At 36.7% G+C, this 26,047-nt stretch overlaps 1 protein-coding gene across 1 annotated transcript in view; it reads left to right on the top strand.

The window, feature by feature from the left end:
- The window catches only part of GUCY1A2 (guanylate cyclase 1 soluble subunit alpha 2), a 433,766-nt gene that overhangs the window by 89,212 nt on the left and 318,507 nt on the right, over nt 1-26,047 (top strand). The window contains 2 exon segments of the mRNA XM_020996105.2: nt 11,434-11,724; nt 11,727-12,151. Coding sequence (XP_020851764.1) covers nt 11,434-11,724; nt 11,727-12,151 — 716 coding nt within the window.

Genomic DNA, 26,047 nt, shown 5'->3' with positions numbered 1-26,047 from the left:
ATTTTGACTTTACCGTTGGGTTACATATAACCTCCATGTGTGAAGGCAGCAGTGCAATAACAGTGCACTTTTGCACCCATGGATGAAAGGCAGAGTTTCTCACTTATTCCTCTATAATTGGTTGACATCAAGATAAAGAATGTTGGGAGTACATTTATGCACTTCTATCAACGTAACAACTTATGGGTCCTAGGTCAGCCTGCTACTATGATACATGTGCTGCACATGACTAACTGAATGCCAGTCACTCCATCAGGACTGGCCAAGAGTCAGTAGACTGGAGACTGATTCTGACCTCTATTTCATCCCTCCTGAGGGTAAGGGGAGTATATTCCTCAGTAAAGAAACTTTTCAGGCTGATTTTTACAAATGTATCAGAGTAAAACAAGCAAAAAGATGTACCTATGAATACAGTGGTCAGAAATCAGTCAGATAAGAACACACACAGAGATTTGAATTAATTCAACAAATAAGTATTAAGTAAGAGGCATTGTGCTAGGGGGCTATCTTTGAAGTATCAATGGACTTTCCAATATCTCTACTCACCACTCTAGTACCTTTCTAAGCCAAGGTCCTCTTCCCTGGTCCCCATAACCTATGTGTTGTAAATCTCTATTACAGAAAATTTTAACTTTACTTGTATCATAACCTTCCTTTGAAAGGCCAACAAAGCCCAACAAAACCCTTCTCAGAATGCTTTTAAATGCATGAAATTAAATACATTGGACCATATAGAAAATTAATTATGCTGAGACACAGTTATCAAAATGATTTTGAAAAGGAAGTTCACAGATCCCAGATTAAGAACTTCTGTTATACTAGAATATAAACTCCTTGAGGTCAGGAACTGTCTCCTCTTTGTATTTGTATCCCCAGCATTGACACATAGTAGCACTTGAAACATAACTTTTCATTCAGTCATTCTTTTATTCATTTAATGTATCCTTCCCTGGTTGTATTGTATTTAGGATATTGTGTTCAGTCCTGGGTAGGACTGAACCTTTTATGAAGGACATTGATAAGCTAGAGAGTATCTGGAGGATACTGAACAGAATAATGAATTGTCTTCATGCCACATGAAGATCATTTCATGGAACTAGGGATCTAGGGAACTAGGCTGGGAAACAGAAGAATTAGTGTGAACATTATAGTTATCTTTCAAATATTGAAAGTACTGTCATATAGAATGGGAATTAGACATAATAGGTACTTAATGAATACTTGATTAATTGATAGATAGATTTTGATTGGCCCCAAAGGATAGTGCTTTCCTGGTCTACTTTGAATTACAATTATTATGTAAATGCCTTATCTCCTAGACTAAGTTGAAAGCTCCATAATGGCAAAGACAATAACTTACTTCGTTATATTTTTTTTCCTAAAGGGGCAACCCAAAGGGGGCTTTATTCATGGAAAGTACTAGAATATTTAATCTGTGTCTATATGAATGAGTAAATGAATGACTGAATGAATAAAAAGGTAGAAGACAGAAACAAGTTCAGATTTATTATAAGGATAATATACTAAGATTTCCCAAAGTGGAATGAGTTCCTTAGCAGTAATTACTCAGCAGAGCAGGTTTCTACTCATGAATAGTCTTCAAGGAAAGGCTGGATGACCATTTGCTAGGGATTCTGGAGGGTGAGAGATACTTGTGTTGGTACCAGATGGCCTCTGAAGTCCTTTGGAATTCGGAGGTTCTAGGATTCTGTCATTCTGCTTCTCAAATTGAGTTAAATCCTGCTAATATCCATAAATGCCAGAAAATATTTACCTTTATTCTGATCTCTTCCTTGCATGTAAACTTAAGTTAAGTAAACTTAACAGAGATAGGTACCAGACCTGTGATTTCACGGATGTAGGGAACTCCTGTATGAGAAAATTCCCTCTATCCATGCTATTTAAAACCTTCTTTGCAATTTATAGTTTTAAAGAATTGCATAGAGGTTGAGAGGTTAATTGACTTTCCAAGGGTCATGCAACAAGAATGTATTAGAGATGTTTCTTGAACTCTGATAGATCTTGTTGATTTTTAACCACTACACCACCCTGCCTTTCCTAGATGTATCAAAATTTTAAGGAAACCTCAGTGGTTGAGTGCTTCACAAGATAGTCAACCTGTCAGTCAACAAACAATTATTAATTGCCTATGATGTACCAGATACATCATAGTGCTAAACACTGTGGAAATAAAGAAAGACAAAAGACAGTTCCTGTTCTCAAGGAGCTCAGAGTCTAACAGGAATAACAACATGCAACCTCCCCCCCAAAACAAAACAAAACAAAACAAAAAACCCTGTACAAGTGCTACACATGTAGGATAAATTGGAAATAGAGAAAAGGCACTAGCTTTAAAGGGGGAATCAGGAAGGGCTTCCTCTAGAACAGTGCTTCTTAAACTGTAGGTCATGATCCTGGGATGGCAACCCATAGATAAGAAGTGCTGAAAGAGTTGTGAGTGAAGCCCTGCTCTCAAATATATATTTTAACAGGAAGCTAAAAGGAAAGAAGGAAGCCAAGGATTTGAAAGGAAGACAGGTTGTAGATTTGACGAAGAAGAATATTCAGGCATGGGAAACATCCAGTGAAGATGCTTAGAGTCTGAAGATGAAGTGTCTTGCATGAAAAACAGCAAGGAGGCAAGTGTAACAGGTTTGTAGAGTACATGGTGGGGAGTAAGGTTTAAGAAGTACAGAAAGGTAAGAGAACTCTGCTTTTGGAAGGAAAAGGGAAATGAAATCCAAAGAATGGTAGATTTTGTTTTAGAGGTAGTGATATAGAGAACTGCATGCAGATTTCCATTCAGCTTTTCTTTACAGCTAGCTTTTTCTGTATATTCTTGTAATCTGCATTGTATTGTATCTGGCTACCATTCCTGGACTAGTGTTTTCAATGTACAAGCCTAAGTAGGGAGTGAACAAATGACTGGTAAGTGTGATGAGCCTTTGTGGTCTTCCAGGTGGCCCCAACAGCTCATTCAAAGTTTTACAGCAGTCTTCACACCTCAGTCAATTGTACAACTGTGAAGACTGCTGTAAAAGAAAGCTTCTTGTTACCTTCCCATGTTGGATGTGTTTGTTGATTTTTAAAAACATTTAACATGGGAGAAAAAAAATGCTGCTTTAAAGACTCTCTAACAAGTTATATCTCATGCATCTGTAAAAATAATACATGGTTTTGTGACATATGCAACAATAGAGATAATTTTGTTTCAGAACAAGCTGGGTATTATTATGAGCCTAAGTTGTTCATTGCAGTAAAGTCTATCTCCTCAACCGAAATATTTTCTCAGTAATACTATATGGCTACAAATAATAGAGTGGCTTCTAGATGGTGCAGTGGATAGAACTCCAGGTTTGGAATCAGGAAGACCTGAGTTCAAATCTGGCCTCATACACTTACTAGTTGTGTGACCCTGGGCAAGTCACTTAACCCCATTTGCCTCAGTTTCTTTATCTATAAAATAAGTTGGAAAAGGAAATGACAAATCATTCCAGCATCTTTGCCAAGAAAACCCCCCAAAGTGGCCACATTTGGATACAAATGAAAAATGACTAAACAATCAACAACACAAATAATGGAAAATAGTGATCTCTGAAGAATAAAAATTAAAACTGATCTAAGATATGGTGGAAAAATGAATGGTAGGTGTAAACAGGTTGTGTCATATTTCTAGGGTTAACTCATGTGTTTGAAATTTGGCAAGTATCTACATCCAATTGCTATGATTAAATGTAAAATCAGTTTTTGAAAATTGTGACTTCATACAATAGTTGAGCAAGATAAAGCCTCCTTTGATTTTCCAAAACACTTGGTCCCTCAGTCTTTTCCCTTCCATAGACGTTTGTGTATATTTCTTATCTCCTGGGCTAGATTGAAAGCTCAATGATGACAGTCACCATTTTCTTTATATACCTTATGGCACCTAAAACACGACTCTATTTATAGAAAGTATTCAATAAATGTTTGATAAAGGAAGCAATGGATAGTACAATAGCTTAACCTAACAAAGAAGACTTAGAATCATAGAAAAATAGTAGAGCAAGAATGATTCCTCAGAACCATCTAGCTTAATGGATTAGGAAACTCTGGCCTGTACAGGCCTACTTTGTTGGTCCCTTAGCTAGCCCAGTTTCATTTTAAAGAGAAGGAAATAGGGGCCCAGAGAAATGAAATGACTTGCCTAGGGTTATACGGCAAGGCTGGGCAGGGAGAGGGTCTTTAGAATTATATTGGTTTTTCTTTTTTTATTGTCTGGAAGAACTGATTTTTTTTCCTGTTGCATCTAAATATCCAGTTTTTGGAAAGTTTGTTTTTCCTAGGTTTTGATTGACCGTTGTATTTATTTAGGCAATGGAAAATGAGTACATGTGTATTTTTCCCACTCATTTTAGAAACCTGCCTTCCTTCTTTCATAAAGAAAATTTTCATTCATTACTTTCATTACATATGCTCATTAAAAATATTCAATATTATAACACACTGTTTTAACTGAGCCCACAACAAAATAGGGTCCCCCCCTCAGTGTTTATTATTATTTATATGGATTATATTTTAAAATGTGAGACTATTTAATCCTACTGTTCCTATTCTGATTATTAAGCAAGGCTGTTACTTTAGCTTGTTCTGCTAGACTGGGAAGCAGAGACCTTCATTCACTACAAGAGGATTCATTTCTGGACCTCACATTTTATTACTTGCTTTAGAAGGAATAAATCAAGCTAAGGATATGCTGTTGCTCTTTTGGGATCAGTGCCCTCTCTTCTCTAGTTGTCAGAACAGAAATATATGGGTTTGGAGAACAAAATTTCTTTTTATTTCTGTTTTCCTCCCATCTAGTCAAATAAACACCGGAAAATTTCCTTATGTAGATAGAGCCAGCAGAAAGGGAGGAAAAAAAAAGAAATCTAGACCAGTAAAATATAAGACTCTACAAAGATCTGGAAAATATTCTTAAGAATCTCAAATGGTCTAATAGAAGATTCTCTGGAGTTTGGACACCTGGGTCCTTAAACTGGTTTTGCCACTAATTTGCTGTTTGAATTTGGGTAATTCCCACACTTTCTGAGCTCCACTTTCCTCATTTATATATATGAGAGTTTGGGACTAAATTTGAATCTCAAAGGCTTCTTTCAGGTCTAATATTTTATTATTCTGTGAGTGTTTGAACTACTAGGTGATTTTGCCATTAAGTTTCAAAAATATATAGATTGTGATAATCTCCTTTGGAGACTTTTTTTACTTTTTTTGGCAGAAGGAAAGTCAGAAAGAGAAGACTCTGATTTTAAAAATCTACATTGTATCCAGAATGTCATATAAAAGGAGCCAAAAGTAAGCCAATTGGAATTGAACATGTAGAGTATGTTAGGAGAAATCATGTGAAATCAGCCTAGAAAGATATGTTGGATGAACTGATAGACTGAGCATTTATTAAGCAGCCATTGTATTCCAGGCACTGTGCTAAGAACTAGGGATACAAAAAGAAAAATAAAAGACGGTCCCTGTTCTCAAGGAGCTTACATTCTAATAGAGGAAGATAAAACATAAAATGAAACAGAAAAAGGGGGGAAAGGAAGGGTAGAAGTGAAGGAGGAAAGAAGGAGATAAGGCTACTTTTGTGGAAATGGACTGGGTTGGAGAGTGAACCAAAAGTGAAGGGAGCAGTGTCTCTTCTCACCATATTATGGTTCTGGGTAGTGATTCACCACTCAACAAGTAGGCCTCAGGGTGGAGTCATTTTCAAGGACAGCCATTGTGGAAGTAGAGCAGGCTGGAAAGTGAGTTAGAAGTAACAGGTATTCAATGTGTTTTTTAACCTATAAACTTCACTTAAGGGAAGTAAGCTGTTGTAAGCTCTTACTTCAGTGGAATCCAACTTCTGAGTCAACTTGTTTCTAAATGTGTCATCTTGGTAAAAAGCACTGGAATTGGTGTGCAAAATATTGGGTTTTTTTCACAATGTTCCTTAGCCTTATTTTCTCCTTCTACAAAATGGGGATAATACTAACACTACTTTCCTTATGGTGTTTTGTTAGGCTTGAATTTATAGCTTTGTAATTATAGAGCAGACAGTTAGGTGTCACAGCTGATAAGATGCTGGTTTGGAGACCAGAGGACCTGAGTTCAAATGTGACCCTCAGACACTTACAGGTTGTGTGACCTTAGGTAAGTCACTTTGCCCCATTTGCCTTAGTTTTCTCATCTGTAAAATGAGCTGGAGAAGGAAATGGTAAATCACTTCATTATCTTTGCCACAATTAAAACAACTGAACAAAAACGAATTATAGAGCATTATATGAAAAGTTAACTATATTGTCTATAATGACAGTTCTAAGGATTATTTGGTTAATAAAAAAACCATTTGTCTTACCAGGAAAATATTTTTCTCCAAAAGCATGCCCATTTCCTTTAAAAATAATAAAAAATCCCTTTTCAAATGATGAATTTGGAGCATCATCATTTTATCATGCTGATCAAAAGCTCTCAGATACCAATCAAGTTCATTCTGCCTGGGCAGTAGCTCAACAAGTAGTTATTGAGGGCCTGTCTCAATGGACAGGTGGTAGTGAGTGACCATGTCTTTCTTAACAAAGGTGTCAGCAATCTGAAAGCAGGAACACCATATCTTTCTTTTCATAGTAGTAGCTATTTAGTAAATGTTGCTCTGCCTGACAATCACTATTTTTGCCATTGTGCCTATGACAAGGTCATAGGATCTTACATTTTATAACTAGGAGGGACCTTAGAGACTATTGTGTTCAGTTGGGGAAACTGAGGTAAATGGAAGTTAAATGATTTACTTGCCCAGGATTACACAGCTAGTCAATATCTGAGGTAGGATTTGAACCCAGATTTTCTGATTCCAAGTCCAGTGTCCAGTATATCTTGCTTTGTTATTATTCCACTCTTTAGTAAATATTACCAAATGACCTCAGTATTGACAGCTATGAAAAGATTTTATTTGGAAGAATCCTCTTTTAAGGGGAAACAAACTGCGTTCCTCATGATGCCTCATTTCCAAGCACAGAGGATGTTCTTACTGATTATTTTAGAAAAGACATTATTTTAGCCCCCATATATGGTTTTTTGAAACTAAACAGAACAATGTTGTATCTTGTATAGCATATATGTGTGTGCATGTGTGTGTGTGTGTGTGTGTGTGTGTGTATATATATACATATATATGTATATATATATACCCCAAATAATAAATTTAATATAATTTAAAAGTATAACTCCAAGGATATTAGGTTTCAAACTGCAAGGTATCTTAAGTAGCATTTAATCGAACTCCTGTTTTACATCTGAGAAAACCAAAGCCCAGGAAAGTTAAGGAACTTGTCAAAAGAAGTTAGTAGCAGAATCTGGATAGAAATTAAGGTCCTTTGAATTCACACCTAGTATTCTTTTCACTATGATATGCTACTTCTACAATTCTAAATTAGAGTAGATCATAGAATTGTATATATAGACATAGAGGGGACCTTGGGGGCCATTTATTCCAAACACCTTATTATACACGTGGGGAATTCAGTCATTTAGTCAGTCAATAAACATTTATCCAGTGTCTACTATGTGCCAGGCACTGTGATAAGCACTGTTGCTATAAAGAAAGGTCTTTGTTTTCAAGGAGCTAACAATCCAATGGGGAGAAAACATGCATCTATGTACAGAAAAGATACATATATAGGATAAATTGAAGAAAATCAACAGAGGAATAGCACTGGAATCAAGAAAGACTTGAGAAAACAGCTTCTCGATGAAGACAGGATTTTAGCTGTGACTTGAAGGAATCTAGGGAAACTAGGAGGTGGAGATGAAGCAGGAGAGCATTCCAGGATGGGAGATAGCTAAGGAAAGTGACCAGAGTCAGAAGATAGAGTGTCTTGTGTGTGGAACCTTAAGGAGGCCAGTGTCATTGCATTGTAGAATACATGCAAAATGCAAGGTGTAAGAAGAATGGAAAGGGGTATGGGCGGAATAAGGCTTTGGATACCAAAGAGAGGAGTTCATATTTGATCCTGAAGACAATAGGGAGCCACTGGAGTTGATTGGATAAAGGGATAACATATCAAACTTTGCTTTAGGAAGATAAGTTTGATAGCTAAGTGCATGATAGATTTCAATAATGAACATCACTTACTTTTTCTCTAGTGATTCAGAAGACACTTCATCATCTTGAAGTACCTCAGGGTCATCTTTTTAATCTTAATTTCCATTGTATTGTTAAGCTCAGAAGTGGCTTATTAGTGTAATGGAAATTTCCTGTTAAGAGAATTTGGGCTTTGTCCATTTTTATTATATCACCTCTTAACATGTGATTATTTTATTTAGTTGATGATGTTTGGGTAATGTTTTGAGCTTCTGCCATGGTAGGTGTTGCATAAATACTCTTCATTACCTTTATATTAGTCAGCTTTATTCAATCAATGCAGTGACACTTCAGTATTTTGCCAAATATGGAAGTAGTTCTTCATTTCTCTCTTATACCCAGAGGCAACAAGTTCTTTGAAAGTACATTCCATCTAACTCCAGAGGCCATGAGATGGCTTTCTGAGCATCATGATATTTGGAGATTCAACTGATATTGTTAGGGTTGGGGGGACTTAATATTTTTCTAGGGGCAGCTAGGTGGCATAGTAGTTGTAATTCAGATCTGACCTCAGACACTTAATAGCTATGTGACTCTTGGGCAAGTCATTTAACCCTATTTGCCTCAGTTTCCTTATCTATAAAATGAACTGGAGAAGGAAATGGCAAACCACTCCAGTATCATTGCCAAGAAAGTCCCAAATAGGGTCACAAAGAGTAGGTCACTGAAATAACTGAACAATAACAATAACAGTATTTTTCCAAGAACCTGATTTTAGTCTTGAAGAAATTCATCTTGCAAATGATCAGAAGTAATGAAGGAAACTGTAACTTACGGAACATTAATTTAATTGGTTTATGGTATACATTGCCAATAATGGCATTGATCTCCAATTAACTGTTAGTTAATTTCTTTAATTCATATTCCTATTAAACTGGGTGACCTTAACATTGAAGTGGTCGGCAGCTCCCTTCTCTTTCCCCTTCCACATCAGACAACTGAACAGGCATATGCTGTAGATAACAAGTCCAGAAGCCATGGAATTATTGATAAGCAAAGAAATTTCAACATCATTTAAATAAAATGGCAAAGAGATGAATGAGTTGTGATACTTTTAATAGGTGACTTTCCCAAATTACCTTGAAGATCAAAGCTATCAAGCCAAAATAAAAAGAATACACTTTGTTCCCAAGGAACTCCCTTCTATTGACATTTTCCACTTTATTTCATGTTTGATTTTCTGCCCCTTCTGGTGACTCATCTCTTAACTCTTTCTCCCTATAACATTGAATTTTCATGATAGGGGTTTCCCAAGAAACATTTGTGAATTAGTCGACATTTCTATTGTGAAATATATGCCATATATTTAGATTGAAAAGTAAGATGTAAACTGGAGAAAGCAGTGCTGTACGTTTTTGTTCACTTGTTTTTAGCAATACTAAGGATAATCCTTCAGGAAAGAGAGAAACAAACTAATTGTGAGCTGGATCTCAAAAGAAGCATTAAGTAAGGAGGGCAAAGGTTAACATTAGACCAGATGATTGAAACAAGACTTGTTGTTGCCATGTTAGAGTTATCCATACCCATGAACTGAAATCAGCAATCAGGGTTTAAAATTGAGGAAAAGTAATAGAATTAGAATTGTAAAGGCCCTGAGAAGCCGCCTTGTCTAACTCCCTCATTTTATTGGTGAGGAAACTGAGTTGCAGGGCAGTGATATGACTTACCTAAGTCACAAAGTTAATAAATGCTAGAGGCAGGACTTGAACCCGGGTTCCCTGGTTCCAGAGTCAATACTCTTTTCACTGTACTAAACTGGTCAATTTATTAACTTCTTTGGGAAATACAAAGAAATGAGAGAATTCTCTTTCAGGAGACAGAGTGTTATATTGGAAAGAGGGCTGGATTTAGAATCAAAATTAAATTAAACATATAGAAAGCACTCATATACACCAAAATATTTATACCAGCATTTTTTTTTTGTGATGGCAAAGACTTGGAAACAAGGGAGATGCCCATTAATTGAGGAATGAATAGACATTGGTGCATGAATGTAATGGAATATTAATATGTTATAAAATTATGAATGTGGTGAATACAGGGAGCTATATGAACTGATGCAGAAGAAAGTAAACAAAGTCAAAAAAGCAACATACACAATGACTACAATGACATAAACAAAAAAAGCAGCCACAAAAAAATCAAGATTGAATATTATAAAATACAAGAACAAGCATAGCTTGAAAGAAGAGATATGAGAAGACACTTCCACTCCAGCCCTTTGGAGAGATGGGAGGTTGATGAGTGTGGTTTACTGAATATATTTTCAGACTTTTTTCTGATATATTGATGAGTTATACTGAATTTTTTCCTCTTATTTTTCTTTTTGTTTTGCCTTTAAAATATCATCTGAAATAGTCCTCTAGGATGAAGGGAGAGAGATACTGGGGGAAATTTGGGGATACAAATATGATGCCAATAAATATTTTTTAATAAATACATTAAAAAAAAGAACTCAATTCAACAAACATAATTAAGCAATTCACATGTGCCAGACACTATGCTAAGTCCTGAGGATAAAAAAAAAAAGAAAAAAGAGAAAATAGTTCCTGCCTTTAGGAAGCTTATGCTCTATTTACTGGAAGATCTTATATTTTAATCTATAAAGTATAATGCAGAAGAACTGAATGTTTTATTCCCAACTTCCCCTTCTATTCCATGTAAGTTACTCAATTTCTCTGCGTCTCAGTTTTCTCAGTTACAAAATGAAGGGTTAGATCAGATCAAAGAATCATCAATTTAGAGCCATATGCATCATGGGTTTATAGCTTAGAGGCCATGGGGTACAACCCCTTCATTTTACAGATGGAGAAAATGAGTAAAAGAGAAATAAGGTGGCTTGCCCAGAGTCAAATAAGAATTAGATAGCTAATAAGTATCTGAGTTAGGATTTGAATGCAGATCTTCCTGGTTTAAAGTTCAGGGCCCTATCCACTATACCATATTGCCTCTGAGATGAGCTCTAACATCCCTTTCACCTTTGTGATCTTTCTTGTGTATAAGTGATTGTGATGCCTTATTTGTAAATAACAACAAATAAAAAATCATAGTACAATACCTCCCCTACAGAGGGTAAAATGGCTTGGACCTGCATAGATTTCTGGGATTGGGATTTTAAAAATCCTCCAAATCCCAGAAGTCTACACAGGTCTGGGCCATCCTTACCTCCTCTAGGGGGCATTAAAACAGGAGCATGGAAGTCATAAATGCAGGCAAAGAGAATGGCTGTAGCAACACTTATTTCTCAGTTATGTTAACATCTGCTCTCCCTTTGCTTTTAGGTTTGAAGCTTGAAGAAATGCAAGAAAGGTTTGGGGAGGAATTCTTTAATATCTGCTTTGATGAGAATGAGAGAGTCCTTCGGGCCGTAGGCAGCACTTTGCAAGACTTCTTTAATGGCTTTGATGCTTTGCTGGAACATATTAGAACTTCATTTGGACGTCAAGCCACTCTGGAATCTCCGTCTTTCCTATGCAAAGAGCTTCCAGAAGGTTCTCTCATGCTCCACTACTTTCATCCTCACCATATTGTGGGATTTGCAATGCCTGGAATGATAAAGGCTGCAGGAAAGAAATCTACCGTCTGGATTTGGAGGTGGAACAAGTGACCAATGAGAAGCTGTGCTTAGAGGGCTCAAACCCAGGGAATTGCAGCTGCCTCACATTTGTCATTAAGGAATGTGAAAATTCAAACATCACGAAAAACCTTCCACCAGGAACATCCCAAACTCCTGCCGACCTCCGAATCAGCATCAACACGTTCTGTAGAGCTTTCCCCTTCCACCTGATGTTTGACGCCAGCATGCTGGTTCTGCAACTGGGGGAAGGGCTTAGGAAACAGCTCCGATGTGACACTCACAAGAGTCTGAAGTTTGAGGACTGCTTTGACATAGTTTCCCCAAAGATCAATGCCACTTTCGAAAGGGTCCTGCTGAGGCTGTCCACTCCATTTCTGATTCGGACCAAACCAGAGGCTTCTGGTTCTGAAAATAAAGACAAGGTAAGCAGAGGGCAGACTTTAGAGGGGTTGTGAGTACTGGGAGATAATTGTTTTAGTGAATTACATGCTGACTTTACTTGGAATTATTTAGGGGAAAAAATAACTCAAGTGCCATTCAGAAAATCACTGGTCCCTAGATGTATGGGAAAACATTTGGCCCAACTCCCAGCCAAATTGTATCATGTGTCCCTGATGCATTTATTTCAATTTATGAAACAAGAAGATGCTTAATAATGACAGCCATAACAGGAACAGCAATCATAGCACTCATTTGGTTTTCTAATTTTCTAAGTCTGCTGGAAGAAACTCATTGACTAAAGGCAAACCTCATGATACACTTGTTGAGACCTTTGCAAAAATTACATGGGCTTTGGTTGTGGTATCTTTATCGATTACATCCCCCCCTTTCCCCCCGCCCTCCAAAAATAACATTGTTAAGTAAATTTCTGTTATCTCAATACAACAATCTCTGAAATACAATGTTCCAGTCAAATTTCGTTTTGTTATTAGAGATGTATTTCCCTTGGAAAGTACTTTATCCTAAGGCAATAACATCATAAAAAGAAAGTAAAATGCTTTTCAATGTCCCTGTTAGAGGCAAAATATTTTTCAAAGTAGGTAACAAAAATACTTTAATAATCATGAAATACAAATGCAAAACAGCTAGAGATATTTATATTTCAACTTGAATCTTAGAAATTTACTGTTGGGAAGGATGTGATCCTACTTCCTACCCATTTTGGGAGTCCCTTCTATGATGTCCCAAGTAGGTAATCTACTTGCTTTTACTTATTTACAATGAAAGGAAATCTCATTACGTCATAAACTATTTCAGTGCCTTATGCAGGGAATTTCAGTGCCTCATTTCTCTTTCAGACAGTTGTTAAAATTTTCTTCCTGGTATTGATACTTAGCCCTTCCCCCTGTAATTTCTGTCCTCTTATTCTGCCTTTTGGAGCTACACAGGATACAGTTGATTTCTCTTTTAAGGGATAATTCTTAAATTGTTTGAATATAGCTATCATCTTTCCAGGGGTTCACTTACAGCCACCATGGTATGGTGGAAAGAACATTGGTTTTACAATCAGAGGACCTAGATTCAAATTCTGACTCTACCGTTTATTACTTGTGTGTTCTTAGGCAATCAAGCAAAACATTACTTAATTTCTCTGGGCCTCAGTTGCCTCACCTGTAAAATCAGCAATTTGGATTATGACCTTATAGGCCCTTTCTACCTCTCTAGTAAATGACTACCAGAACTATTTAAATTCCCAGCTAATGAGGGTGTAAAATAAATAATGAGCTATTTTTTGTTATTTGTCTCACAGCGTTGTTGAGTTTTATTAATAGGTACGTTAGTTTGGCTGACAAAAGTTGGAGTGTTTGTGTTCCATGTATTATCACTGTATACACAGTGCTGTCTCTTAAGACCTGAGGGTGTGTTTTCCTTTAGTTTTCAGCGATGACTTTAATATGAATTGAAATCATTCTTAGCAGTGAAAACCCATCCTTTTTTCCGCTTTGCCAAAAAAAGTAATTTGCTAATTATGCAGTCACATGACAATGAAACTGACTTTAGTTTTCATTTCTATGTGCCTGAATTCTCTGTGAGCTATTATTATTATTATTATTAATATTATTTTTACTGTACCTACCTGTGATTCCATGAGTATAGGGAGCTCCTAACAAGGAATGCCCTCTATGAAAATAGATCAACACCTTCTCTGCAACTCAAAATCTTGAGAAAGTTTCTTGAGGCACTGAGAAGTGAAATGATTGACTGGGTAGCACAATCTTTGTTTAGCAGAAGTAAGACTACTGTGTATTCTAGAGATTTCTGATCCTGAAGCCAGCTATCTAACCACTATGATATTTAATAGGAATCTAAATACACTTTCCTAATATAAGAATACAATTTGTTAGACCAAATGCTAGTGGAATTACGGCATTGTCTGATCATGGTAATGAGGATATAAGTTTAAACAATGAAACCATCCTTCCTTAAAATGAGTTTACAGTCTAATAGCAAAGGTCCAGGATTTCATTTGTGTGATACAAATCACAAACTTATTCATAATGGTGGAAAAGTCAGAGGAAGTTGTCTGAGGCTCAAAGAAATTAAGCAACTTGCCTGTGGTCAAATATCTAGAAGGTGTCTAAGGCCCTGGATTTGAAGCCAGATATTCATTTTTCAAGTTCAGCCTTCTATACAATAAATCAAGAGTTCTTAAACTTTCTTGTGTGTTACCCCTTTGGCAGTTGGATGAAGCCTGTGGACTCTTTCTCAGAATAATGTTTTTCAATGCATAAAATACGTACAATCACAAGGGAAACCCATTATGTTGAAATATAGTTAACAAAATATTTTTAAAAACAAGTTCATAGGACCTAGGTTAGGAACTTCTACCATAGACAATGTTGCCTTTCTATGTTGTTGTGGTCATAAATTAACCGGACTTTTAGAGTGTCTGCTGTACTCAAGACTTAGAACTCTTCTAGCCAGTTTGGGGAGATACCGAAGAAAAAGTTGTCATGCTTGCGTTTGAGAAATTTATGATCTAGTGTGGGGGCTGGCAATCTATGGCCTACAGGCCAAATCTAACCTGCCACCTTGTTTTTGTATGGTATATGAGCTAGGAATAATTTTTACATTTTAAAATAAAAGATATACCTTATTTTAAGTGTTTTAAAATATTTAAAATAAAGTATGTACTTAAAAAATATAAAAGTCATTCTTAGCTTGTGGGCCATATGAAAAATAGGTGGCTGACTGGAGTTGGTGAGCAGGCCATACTTTGTTGACCCCTGATCTGACGGGATCCACTACCAGTTGCTGATGTTGTAGGTATTGGCACCCTCTCCTGTGGGTAATATCTGAAATTAATGACATTCAACTATTACCTACCTTATGAACCTTCTTTGAGAGAAATCCTTTAGCCTGCTTACTGTGCTTTTTATTTTTCATGTTTCCTTTTCTGGCAAATATTTTTGCTATTTTTTTTTGTGAGACAATTGGGATTAAGTCTGGCAAATTTTTAACCTCCATTTGTGACTTAAGCCTATCAGTGACACACGTAGTTGAATCTAGCTACCAGAGCACAGGAACAAAAAGATTGCTATTGTAGGACAACAGAGGGATGGAGAGATTGGGCTGAGAGTGGCCAATTTCTGTTGAGTCCTGGAAGATGTCATGTGTCAGGAGAGGTGAGGGACTTTCTTTTCTTGTTTCTAAGGATTCCTGTATTTTTCAAACAAGCATTTGTTTAAGTGTACCTGCCACCATGCTAAGTAATAGCAGTAATGTTCTTTTTTCTATACAAAGAAAGACAAAATAGTCCCTGCCCTCAAGGAGTTCACATTCCGCCAGAGAAGACTGGCCAGAGTAGCTGGATCACAGAGTGCATGGAGTGGATAAGTATAAGAAGTCTGGAAATAAAGGAATAGGCCAGGTTATATTGTTTTAACAGTTTGGTGATGGTTCACCTCAACACCCTTTTATTCTTGCCTTGTTTCCTTTCTATTTATTCTCCTTCCACAGAATAGAGGTCAAACTGCATTCAGGGCCAGATGAAGATTAGAGCTAAGAATGTATATTTATTTATGCTGTGGTGTTCAGTATGTTAACATTTAGGCACTAGCCTAAGGGCTTGAGTGCTTATCACACAGACTTATCACACAGGGCCTTGCCTGCAGAAGGTGCTTTAGAAATGTTCTAAATTGAACTGAATTGAATTGAAGGGCGCATAGTGAGAAAAGCTCTTGTATTTTCTGATGTTTTTTGGCAACATTCTCATGTGGACTTACTTAGTTGATAGGCGTTGTGATTACTCTGTGGGAAATACATCATGAGTATAGGAGAAGATTATGGATATTACAGGAGTGACACATTTTTTCTTTTTGTGATGTTTAAGAGGTGCTACTTTCCAACTATGATGGTCATTTCCATTCTATCACAACTCAAAACTCATCTCAAACATCACCTTCTGCATGAGGCATTATTGATGTGTCCTCCTCTCAGCCCCAGCTGCTAGTGCCCTTTCCCTGCAAAGGTTTCCTTTTGTGTCTGTGTGTGTGTGTGTGTGTGTGTGTGTGTGTGTGTATGTGTGTATGTATACACACACACACATACATAACATAATATACATATGGGGAGAGAGGGAGAGGGAGGGAGGAAGAGAGAGAGAGAGAGAGAGAGAGAGAGAGAGAGAGAGAGAGAGAGAGAAAGAGAGAGAGAGAGAGAAAGCGAGCACAGATAGATGGTTATGTGGTACAGTGGATAGAATACCAAGTCCAGAGTCAGGAAGACTTGATTTCAAATTCAGGCTCAGACATTTACTATGTGACCTTGTGCATATCACTTAACCACTATTTGCCTAATTTTCCTCATCTGTAAAATGGAAACAATAATAGCACCTGTCTCCAAGGGTTGTTGTGAGGATCAAATGAGATAATAATTACAAAGCTGTTAGCACAGCATCTGGTAAATATTAAGTTCATGAATGTTAGCTATTATTAGCTTTATATATATACATATATATATATATAATATCTGTCTGTCTATCTATCTATCTATCTATCTACCTATCTATCTATCTATCTATCTATCTGTCTGCTGTCTGTTTGTCTATGCATATTATCTCCTTGAGGACAGGAATTATTTCTTTTCTCTGTATTGCCAGCACCAAGTACATTGCTTGGCCCATAGTAGGCATGTAATGAATGTTTGCTGATTAATTGATTAGTATCTGGGATTTTTGACCATTTCCCTACCTGGGCCCTCTTACCCTCTCCCACCATATAATGGTTCTGAAAATTCCAGATAAATTTCAAATCTATCCTGTAAAATCTAGAAAACAATTAGTCTGTGATTCTTAGTTAAAATTAGATAGTATGTAGATTCCAACAACTACCTTTTATTAATCACATATTTTTGAGGAGCTCTGAGTGACCCTGCTGCAGTGATTTCATCTCATCATATTGCACTTGATTTGACATCATGATCCCTATTCTGGCTTCTCAAACTCTCAAAACTTTTGGAAAATCCATTTAAAAAAATATTCTGTGCCTATGCCTGCTGATGACCTTTGTGTTTGCTTATTTGAGCTTGTTGTTGTGCCTGTGATATCTAAAATGCATTGGTTTGGCTAAATGAACAGCAACCAGAAGCTGTGGTGGGTTTTGAGAAACATGGCTGCTTCTTCTTACTCCTCTGCTTTTTAATCTTGCTAATGGCAATGCTTCAGAGAAGTTTAATAATGCTGTGCAATTAGCCCAGCTTTTAAAGATATCCTTCCTAAGACAGAGCAATATTGTTGTCAGTCATCTCCTCTTCTGGTCTCAGTGATAGAGCTGGTGGAAAAGTATAACAAGAGTGGAAAACAAACAAACAAAAAAACCATAATTCCAAGCAAAATCTCTGCCTTTTGTTCCATTACTTGAGGGCTGTAGAAGTTGTTGGAAAATAATTTTGAAGGCACAAAATGGATACTGACCTTTGATTTTCTTTGGTTAAGTCAGTTCTTGGATGACTCCTCTTCTACCTTGTGAGAGATTTAAAAATATAGGTCTTTCTCAGAGGTCATGATTGAAGGTTTAGAATACTTGTATTAATCTCAGTATGCTAGAATGGACCTACTGAAAGGCAAAATTGAACTGCCTGTCTAGAATGCATTCTTCAAATGCTACTCATTCTAACTGCAAAACCTCTATTTGCCTTTTCTCATAATCAAAGGCAAATGTGGACCTCTTTTCTTCTCTGTCCAGTTCACAGTAATCCCTTCAGGACTTAATGATTGTTTAACTTATAAGTAGTTATGGCAGTAATAGATCATCCATGATCTTTTTCCAACATAGGATTCCCTCCAGAAGAAATAATTTATAGGAAAAAAGTAGTGTTGTTCAACTGCTTCTATTTTCATACCTCTTCCAGACTAATATTTATTTACAAGATAGGTCTCCCAGTAGAATTGAATGCTTCTTCTCTGCTCCGAGAGATCGTAGCCAAGGATATATAATTCTTCATATCATTTTTAGCTTGATGCCCCAAGCCAGAAAGTGAATTGGTAAAGTACCTCAATGTTAATTCTGTCTTCCTTTTTGGTGAAGCTTTCTCATCAGCTGTCTTCTCCTAACTGCAATTACTAGTAAGTACTTCAAGATTTGCAATTTTCCCAGTTAACATTGTTTATAAAAACAGAGACAAACATTTAAAACACAGAGAGGTAAACAAACTTTCTCATGCTTGGAAAGAAAGATTTTATGCTTTCATGAAAGACCCAAAGGGGAGAAAGGCCGTACAGAATTCCCCTACTGGTATCTGTTGTCTGGGGGATTTCAGTGATACCACATCTGTCCCAACATTCCTCATGACAAGAGGGCAATGCAGCCTCATTCTGGAGTGCTGGCCACATTCTTTCTGACTTCTATGTGTGCTCCTGTTTGCCCAGCTCAATGGAGTCTGTTGTACTTTCCCCCACTCCTCTTCTGTGCACTTTTAACATATGTTTAAAAAAATGCAGCTCCTCTTGGAGTCTGACTTCTTGGACTGATGGAAATGACTTTTTGAGGTTGGAGGGAGGGAAAGATTAGCCTATGACTTGTCAATGATCATCCTATTTTATCACTTTTTTTCTAATGTACTCAAGGGACTTTTTTTTTCTTTTACCTTTTATAAAGAGATACTTACAGGTTGTTGAAATTTTATTTAGTAAAATAGTACTTTGTTATTTGTCTCTTTCCTGAGATTAGATACTGGACTTTAAAAACCAATCCCCTTGCACTTGTAAACAGATAGACTCAATTTAGAACATTCAGCCAATTCTTGGTTTTGGACAGGGGTGGGGAACCTGCAGCCTTTAGGCCATGTGTGGCCTTCTAGATACTTAAATGAGGCCATTGTAAGATTTGGATTCAGTCAAAAGGCTGCACTTAAGGATACTGAAAGCCACATGTGGCCTGAAGGCTGCAGGTTCCCCACCCCTGGTTTGGAGGATGAAGCCAGGAAAAGTTTGTGGAACTTGCAGAGAGGCATATATCAACTTGATAAAAGGAATAACTTCCCAATAATTTACAATTATCTCAAAATGTAATGGGTTGCCTCAGAACATAGTGAGTTTCCCATCACTGGAGATCTAAAAGCAGAGGTAGAATGGTCATTTGTTAGGAATATTTTGGCCTTGCCTCAATCAGGAAAATAGGCTACAGTACCCCTGACTACCATTCCTAATCTAGAGTTATCTGTGTCTTATTAATGTTTTGTTGTGTTAAAGCAATTTAATGTCATTTTAAGTTATTTGCCTTTCTTTAGCACCATTCTCTTACCGTTTTACTGTAGTCTTGGGAAAGTGGGTCAGCTTCAGGTTTTAATAGATATTGCTGGTGTGTAGTAATCCAGTAGAATTCTTTATTTTGTCCAGTTTCTTTAGGCTTAATAGAAAAGCTTGCATGTGAGCACGCTGCAGACAATTGTGTGGTTAGTTTCATGCTTCAAAGTTTGACTCACATCCAATATCATGTGGATTTGACCGTGGAGGATAATGAGAGCAATAGGAATGACTCTTCAGGTGAATTGACTTCAGAAGAAACTAGCAGTCTGCACGCAACACACAACCAGGCAAAAATGCACACATACACACACACAAAAGGCCAACTAAGAATGACAAATTAGCATCAAACAGTCACAGTTTTAGAACTGGAAAGCTTCTCTAATCCAATCCTTTCATTTTACAGGTGATGATAATGAGGCCCAGAGATGTTAAGGTAGTAATTAGCAGAGCTTAGATTCATGTTCTTTTTCTGAGTTCTTTCTACATGCAATTGAGACAACTTTGTTTAGTTCAACACCTTAACCTGAACTTTGGATCTCACTTCTTCCTAGCTCCTTATCAGAATTTGTTTGGATTCCTTATTTTGATTCTACCTCTGATTTAGATGCTGCCTTCTGCTTCTGGACTATTATTTTTTCAATTTGATTTATGATCTTTGCTTTTTGGCTCCATGATCTGGACCTGACCTTAACTTGTACAGGAATTTATGCCTCCCCTCTTCCCCCCTTCTCTCTGGAGAAATAAACAAACAGAGAGAGTTTAATCAAGATCATGGACCCCACTAAGTTCCTGCTCTTGACCCTTCCTGACCCCAAACCTGCCCTTCTTCTTTTCCTCCTCCTTTTCCTTCTCCTTTACCCTCTCCTTTCCTCTTTTTTTCTCCTCTTTCCTTCTCTATCCCCTTTTCTCCTTCTGTTCTTTTCTTTTTTTCCTCTTCTTTCCAGTTCTGAGCTTCTGACTTGAACTCCAAGAGCATGGCACTGAGGTATTTGAGGGCGGGAATGTATGAAGTGGTTTGAGGTAGAGAATTTAGAACTTTTACCGGCACTCAGCATAGCTTGGGCTGAAGACACTAAGTTGATTTGCTGTTGTTTAGATGTTCCAAAAGGGAAAAAAAAATCTTTTACTGCAGTTAGACATATTGCAATACTTAATGAATGTCTAACTTTGAAGAACCACTGCTGAGCTCACAGGAAGATGACATATTGTGCCCACTCTGTTATGTATTCAGGCTTTTGGTTTGGACTGAGTTCAGTCCAATGGACTCTGGCTTCTAATTGTGTGTGGGAGTGTGGGGGCCATGGTGGTAGGCCCACTGTTCTAAAACATTTAAGTAATTAAATAATCACCCTAGTGCCTTGGGGGCAATTATAGCTTAATTTACGGATCACATCTAGGGATTCCTTTAAAATGGGGAAGGTATTCAATACATAATACAAAACAGGCAGGGCATAGTTATTTGATGTCTATAAACAAAAGAAATGCTAAACGTAAAAGACTCCTGGGCACATATTTAACAAAAACAAACTTAAGATAGGAATCTGTAACTTAACTTCTAACCATTACAATCTTCCTGGAAACTGATATTTAAATCTCATCAAAATATAAAGGAGTTTGCAGGATTGATAATTAGGCATTTTATATTTCATATTCCCTCTGCACTGTCCAACTGATTTGTAGTAAAAATCTCCTGCTAAAATGGCTATACTTGGTCTAATCCTCACTTTGATGGAAGTTGTCTCCAAGGGCACTAGAGTAATTGTCAACCATTAATCCTCTGCCATCGTTCAGTTTCAACTCACTAGGAACCAAGAGCTCAAAATTTCTTGAACTCACAAGGTCAGCTCTAAGCTTAGGCTTGTCCAACTCATGAGTGTTCACCTGAGATCAGGAAAGAACAAAGACAAAACAGGTATAAGCAGAATATGGGTTTTAGATGCCATGTGCTTATGGCCTCATGAAGGCCAGGGATTAGGGTTAAGGAAAACTGGACTGGGTTTCCCTTGTCCACTCTCCATTCTAGAATCAGCTTTAAACATTCACTTCTCATGTAATTCAGAGCCATAAAGGAAAAGAAGGACAAAAATGGTGGCATTTGTTCACTTTTATATCTCTACTGGGTCATCAGCTCTTCTGACTTTGGAGCCAATGAAGAGACTCCTTATCATCTCAAAGTACAAGTCCTATGTCACTGAGTCAAACGTGGTTACAAGCAGGCCCTGAAGTTTCCAAAATGTCCAACCAGAAGCAGGAAGGGTAACTATGAGTATGCTCTATGAAAGAACTCTTGTTATAAGTAGGATATTTTTAAAATACTAATTGCTTCCTTCACTCAGACCTGATCTCCCTAAAAGTGAAAGTGAGTAGCAGTCTAGGTGACTTCTATTTTAAAAAATATTTAATTAATTAAAATTTCACTGACAGGTGGCTACATTTTCTCCTCCAATAAAAGTTAATGCCTGTTTCACTGACTGATGTGAAACAGCATCTCATTCCACAAGAGAAAGACTGTTGTGAAAATGAAGGAAGCTGGTTAGGCTATGTATTACCTCACAAATGTAATAGATTCAGTGTTCAAAGGATTATAGATTTAGGGTTGTAAGTTACTTTAGAAGGCACTAACTTCAACCTTCTCACTTGACCTGCACAGGAATTCAGTGTCTAAGGAAGGATTTGAATGAAGGTCTTGCTAACTATAACCCCAGCACTCTATCCACTACAGCACCAGTTCTCACTTCATATTTTATTTTGCTTTCTTTAAATGAGGGCATTATGGCAATGGATTTGAATTAGATGCCCTCTGTTCTAGTGTTGGCTCTACCACTGACCACATGATGATATCCTGCCTCATTCATGAATTTGTTTCTTCATTTATGAATCAAGTAGCTGTAAAATTGCACATAAATAATTTTACTTTAAAAATCCCAATAAACTAATTTTTAGAGGAAAATAACTAGGGGTAGAGACCAGAGTTGTAATTTCTTTGGTATAGGGATCTCTCACTAAAGAATTTCTCCCATTAATACTAATTGACACTTTCTCTGCAACTGTGGGTCTTACAGAGTTTCCTAGAGAAGAAGTATCAAACATGCAGTCCTCAGCCACTCCCAAATGTGGCAACCAGATTTAAATGTAAATGGAAAAGTATTTAATAAAATACACAAAAATGCAATAGAACATAGATAATGTTAATATGTAGTTTTTAAGTCAATATGTGTTCACAGGGATCATTATCTACAGTTTAGTGTCCTCAGCTTCCATTTGAGTTTGATACCACTAACCAAGAAAACGAAAAGTTTAAGTGATTTATCTCTCCCCCATCACTTAGCCAGTATGTTCAGAAGTGAGACTTGAACCCAAACCTTCCTGGCTCTGAGGCTAACTCTCTATTCACTATACTATCCTGCCTCTCAAATACCTAGCTCTGAAAGCACACATACCAATATATCTTGTTTCTTTTAAATCAAACACTCATTTTTACATGACTATCTGTTCCGAGTTACTTCATCTTACAAGTGGCATTGTTATACTTTATTTAGTAATGGGTTTGGGAATATTAACCACTTTAATAATTTTATAATTAAATATTTTAACATTATTTAAATTATTATGTGTTCATTTGAAAAAGTTTACTTAGGATATTTGTGGTTTTCCAAGGGAACATATAAAGTGAATTTCCTCCACTTTATAGGAATGCCTTAAACATAGGAATCCTTAAGCAGTTAAAGCATCTTGACATTCAATCGTAAATTTCACATTCATATTGAATATCTCTGGAGCTTTGAACAGTTATTTCCCATTCTCACAAAGCTACCTCTCTTAACTGCTTATGCGCCATCTCTTTACCTATTATTTATTTTATTTTAATTTGCACAGGTTTTCTTAGAATTTCTCTTAGTTTTCTTTGTTTCATTTTATACTAACTACTAAATAGAAGAATAACATGTTTTGGCATATCTGCCTCCCCCACCCACCCTTGTCATTTCCACTTTAGTTATTTTGCTTCATTTTCTCCAACTTCATTTTCTTACGGGGTAAAATTTGTGGAAAATGTAAATGTTCAATTTTCAAGGGATTGAGAAACATGTCTACGCTTAATAACTCTACATTGATAACAGAGTCCAGTCCATCCTTCTTCTGTGTTCCACCACAGTCCCTAAACTGTGGTTTAGGTAGGGATGACATTTTTTGAATTGGCAAATGTTAGTATAGCTATATCCATTATTTGTTAATCAGCACCAGAGGCTTCTAGAAATATAGAGGCATTCATTTACCTAGTTAGAGTAGTTTGTACATTAAGACTATATGGGCCTAGCAGATGGCAGAAAGGGTTTGGGCAGCTTGAATTGGACATAACTTTTTAGACTAGGGGCCCAATATACTACTTGACATTCTGATCATTTGGTCATGCAGCATTTGAACCACAAGGCTAATGTTTGCCTGAAGATTCCTGCTGCTCACTGTAAAAATAGCGACTCAGCTCTGGGGTCCAGTCACTTTGAGAATGTTAGGAAAAAGATTATTGATATGTCAATATTTCTATAGCAACACCACATGATGTATCACCACCCATGGGGACCCACCAGTGGTTGCCTTAGCAACCTTCACCCTAGACATATCAAAAGAGGACTCCAAACCCTTTCTGTTGCTGTGGTAACCCCCCAGTTATCCATGTGTTGAGAAGAAATGGCTCAGGTGGCCATGACAACTACTTCCTGTCTTTTAAAAGTATATGCAAGAAAGAAAAGGAATACCAAAGTCATGGCCATGTCACTTTTTGTCTTTTCCTTATATAGTACCCTCCTTCCTTCCGGCTCCCATACCAGGTTCTTTGTCTTGCAGGGAAATGTGTATGTGGGGTAATTAGGCACCAGAACCTAGTTGTTGTGGCTACACTCCTCTTCCTCTATGAAACAAGCTCCAGGTTGCTGTAGAAATTCTTTGATAATAATTTGAACCAAGTACAAAGGTGGAACCATTTCCCCTCTCTTTTCTGCTAAATGGTTTTGATGATTTTATCTAATTCCTCTATAGCTCATTGAAGCAGGTAACTTCATACTGACAAAAGGTTAGACACGTTTCTTGTATAAATACATAGGTGGCATTGATAGTGAATGTAATGAATATGGACACAAAGAAATAATATTCCTTAATGATAGAATCATGAAGTGGATGAAGTGACCTGGCCTGATAATTTGCTAATTACAAAATGCTCCATACTGAGGACTACTTTTGATGTCTATCTTAGTAGAAGTTTCCTCTTTAAACTTTTATGTCTGTATTTCCCTTTCATTCATTCCCCAGAGCCAGAAGCATCTTTGTAATATTTAATCAAAATTTAAAAGTAATTTTAAATCTCATATTTTCACTTCTCATTTTACTCCCACAAATAATTGTGAACTAATTCCTCTCTTTTTCCTCCAAACATTGCCTATAAAATTTACTTTTTATCTCATTTTTCCATCAATCTATGAAACTCTTAATGCTTTTCATTAATAACATTTTCTGGACTTTAAAAACCTGGTTCCTTTTAGGTAAGTATTGATCAACCATATTCCTAAATAATGTGGTGAGGTGGTTTCTGGGTATTGTTACTAGAAGAGGGAAGATAAGAGAAATGATAGCTGTCTTCATATATTTATAGGACTGTCATGTAGAAGAAGTATTTGACTTATTCTTTGTATCTCCAGAAGGTAGATGTTACAGGAAAGTAGTTCTTGACTCAATATGAAAGAAAAAAAATTCTAATTAAAGATACGTAAGATAGAAGGGGCAGTCTCATGAGGAAAGTGAGTTGCCTATCATTTGAATTTTTGCACAAGAGATAGATGAATTCCTATAGTTAAAGATATAGAATTTGTGCATTAGAGGGAGCTGGGAATGGCTGCCCTTTGAAAACACCTTCTAATGCTAAGATCCCATGAATCAATACTGATGAAAACATCAATTTAATTATGATATACAAATAGTTATTAAGCACTAAATAGTATTGGGCTAATTTCTAGCAATGCAAAGACAAAAAGAAAATAAAAACAAGTTTTGCATTCAAGGAGCATGCATTCATTCCCTTGAGCAACATATATAAAGTTGAAGATAGTAAAAACTCACCATTACTTTAAGGTATGAAAAGTGCATTACACAGATTATCTAATTTGATTTTCACAACAGCTCTACGAGGAAAGTGCTATTGCCATTTTGTAGATGAAAAACTAAGGCTCAAGGACATTAAATGATTTCCCTAGGGTTACACAAACTCTCATCTGAAGCTGGTTATTTTGATTACAAATTCAGCACTCTTTCCATTCTACTGTGGGGCTGCTATATGTATTAGCTGATGGAGGAGGGAGAAAGCATTTAAGGGGGATCAGGATTGTATTCCCTTAAGAACTTGACCTGTACTTTAAAGGATGATAAGGTCCAGTTTCTTTAGAGCTTAGTGATTGTATCTTATAGTTTCACAAGTCACTCTGGCCAAGTGTGACCAGACTAATTTAAGCAGATTGTAACAGTCAACTTTTTAGAGCATAGTGCCAAAAAGTATCCCAGGAAGTGGCATCTGAATTGAGCATGA

This window comes from Phascolarctos cinereus, unplaced genomic scaffold (assembly GCF_003287225.1).
Source record: "Phascolarctos cinereus isolate Bilbo 61053 unplaced genomic scaffold, phaCin_HiC Scaffold_726;HRSCAF=1367, whole genome shotgun sequence".
Lineage (NCBI taxonomy): Eukaryota > Metazoa > Chordata > Mammalia > Diprotodontia > Phascolarctidae > Phascolarctos > Phascolarctos cinereus.
Note: the sequence above shows the minus strand (reverse complement) of the source record. Positions and strands in the feature narration are given on the sequence as shown.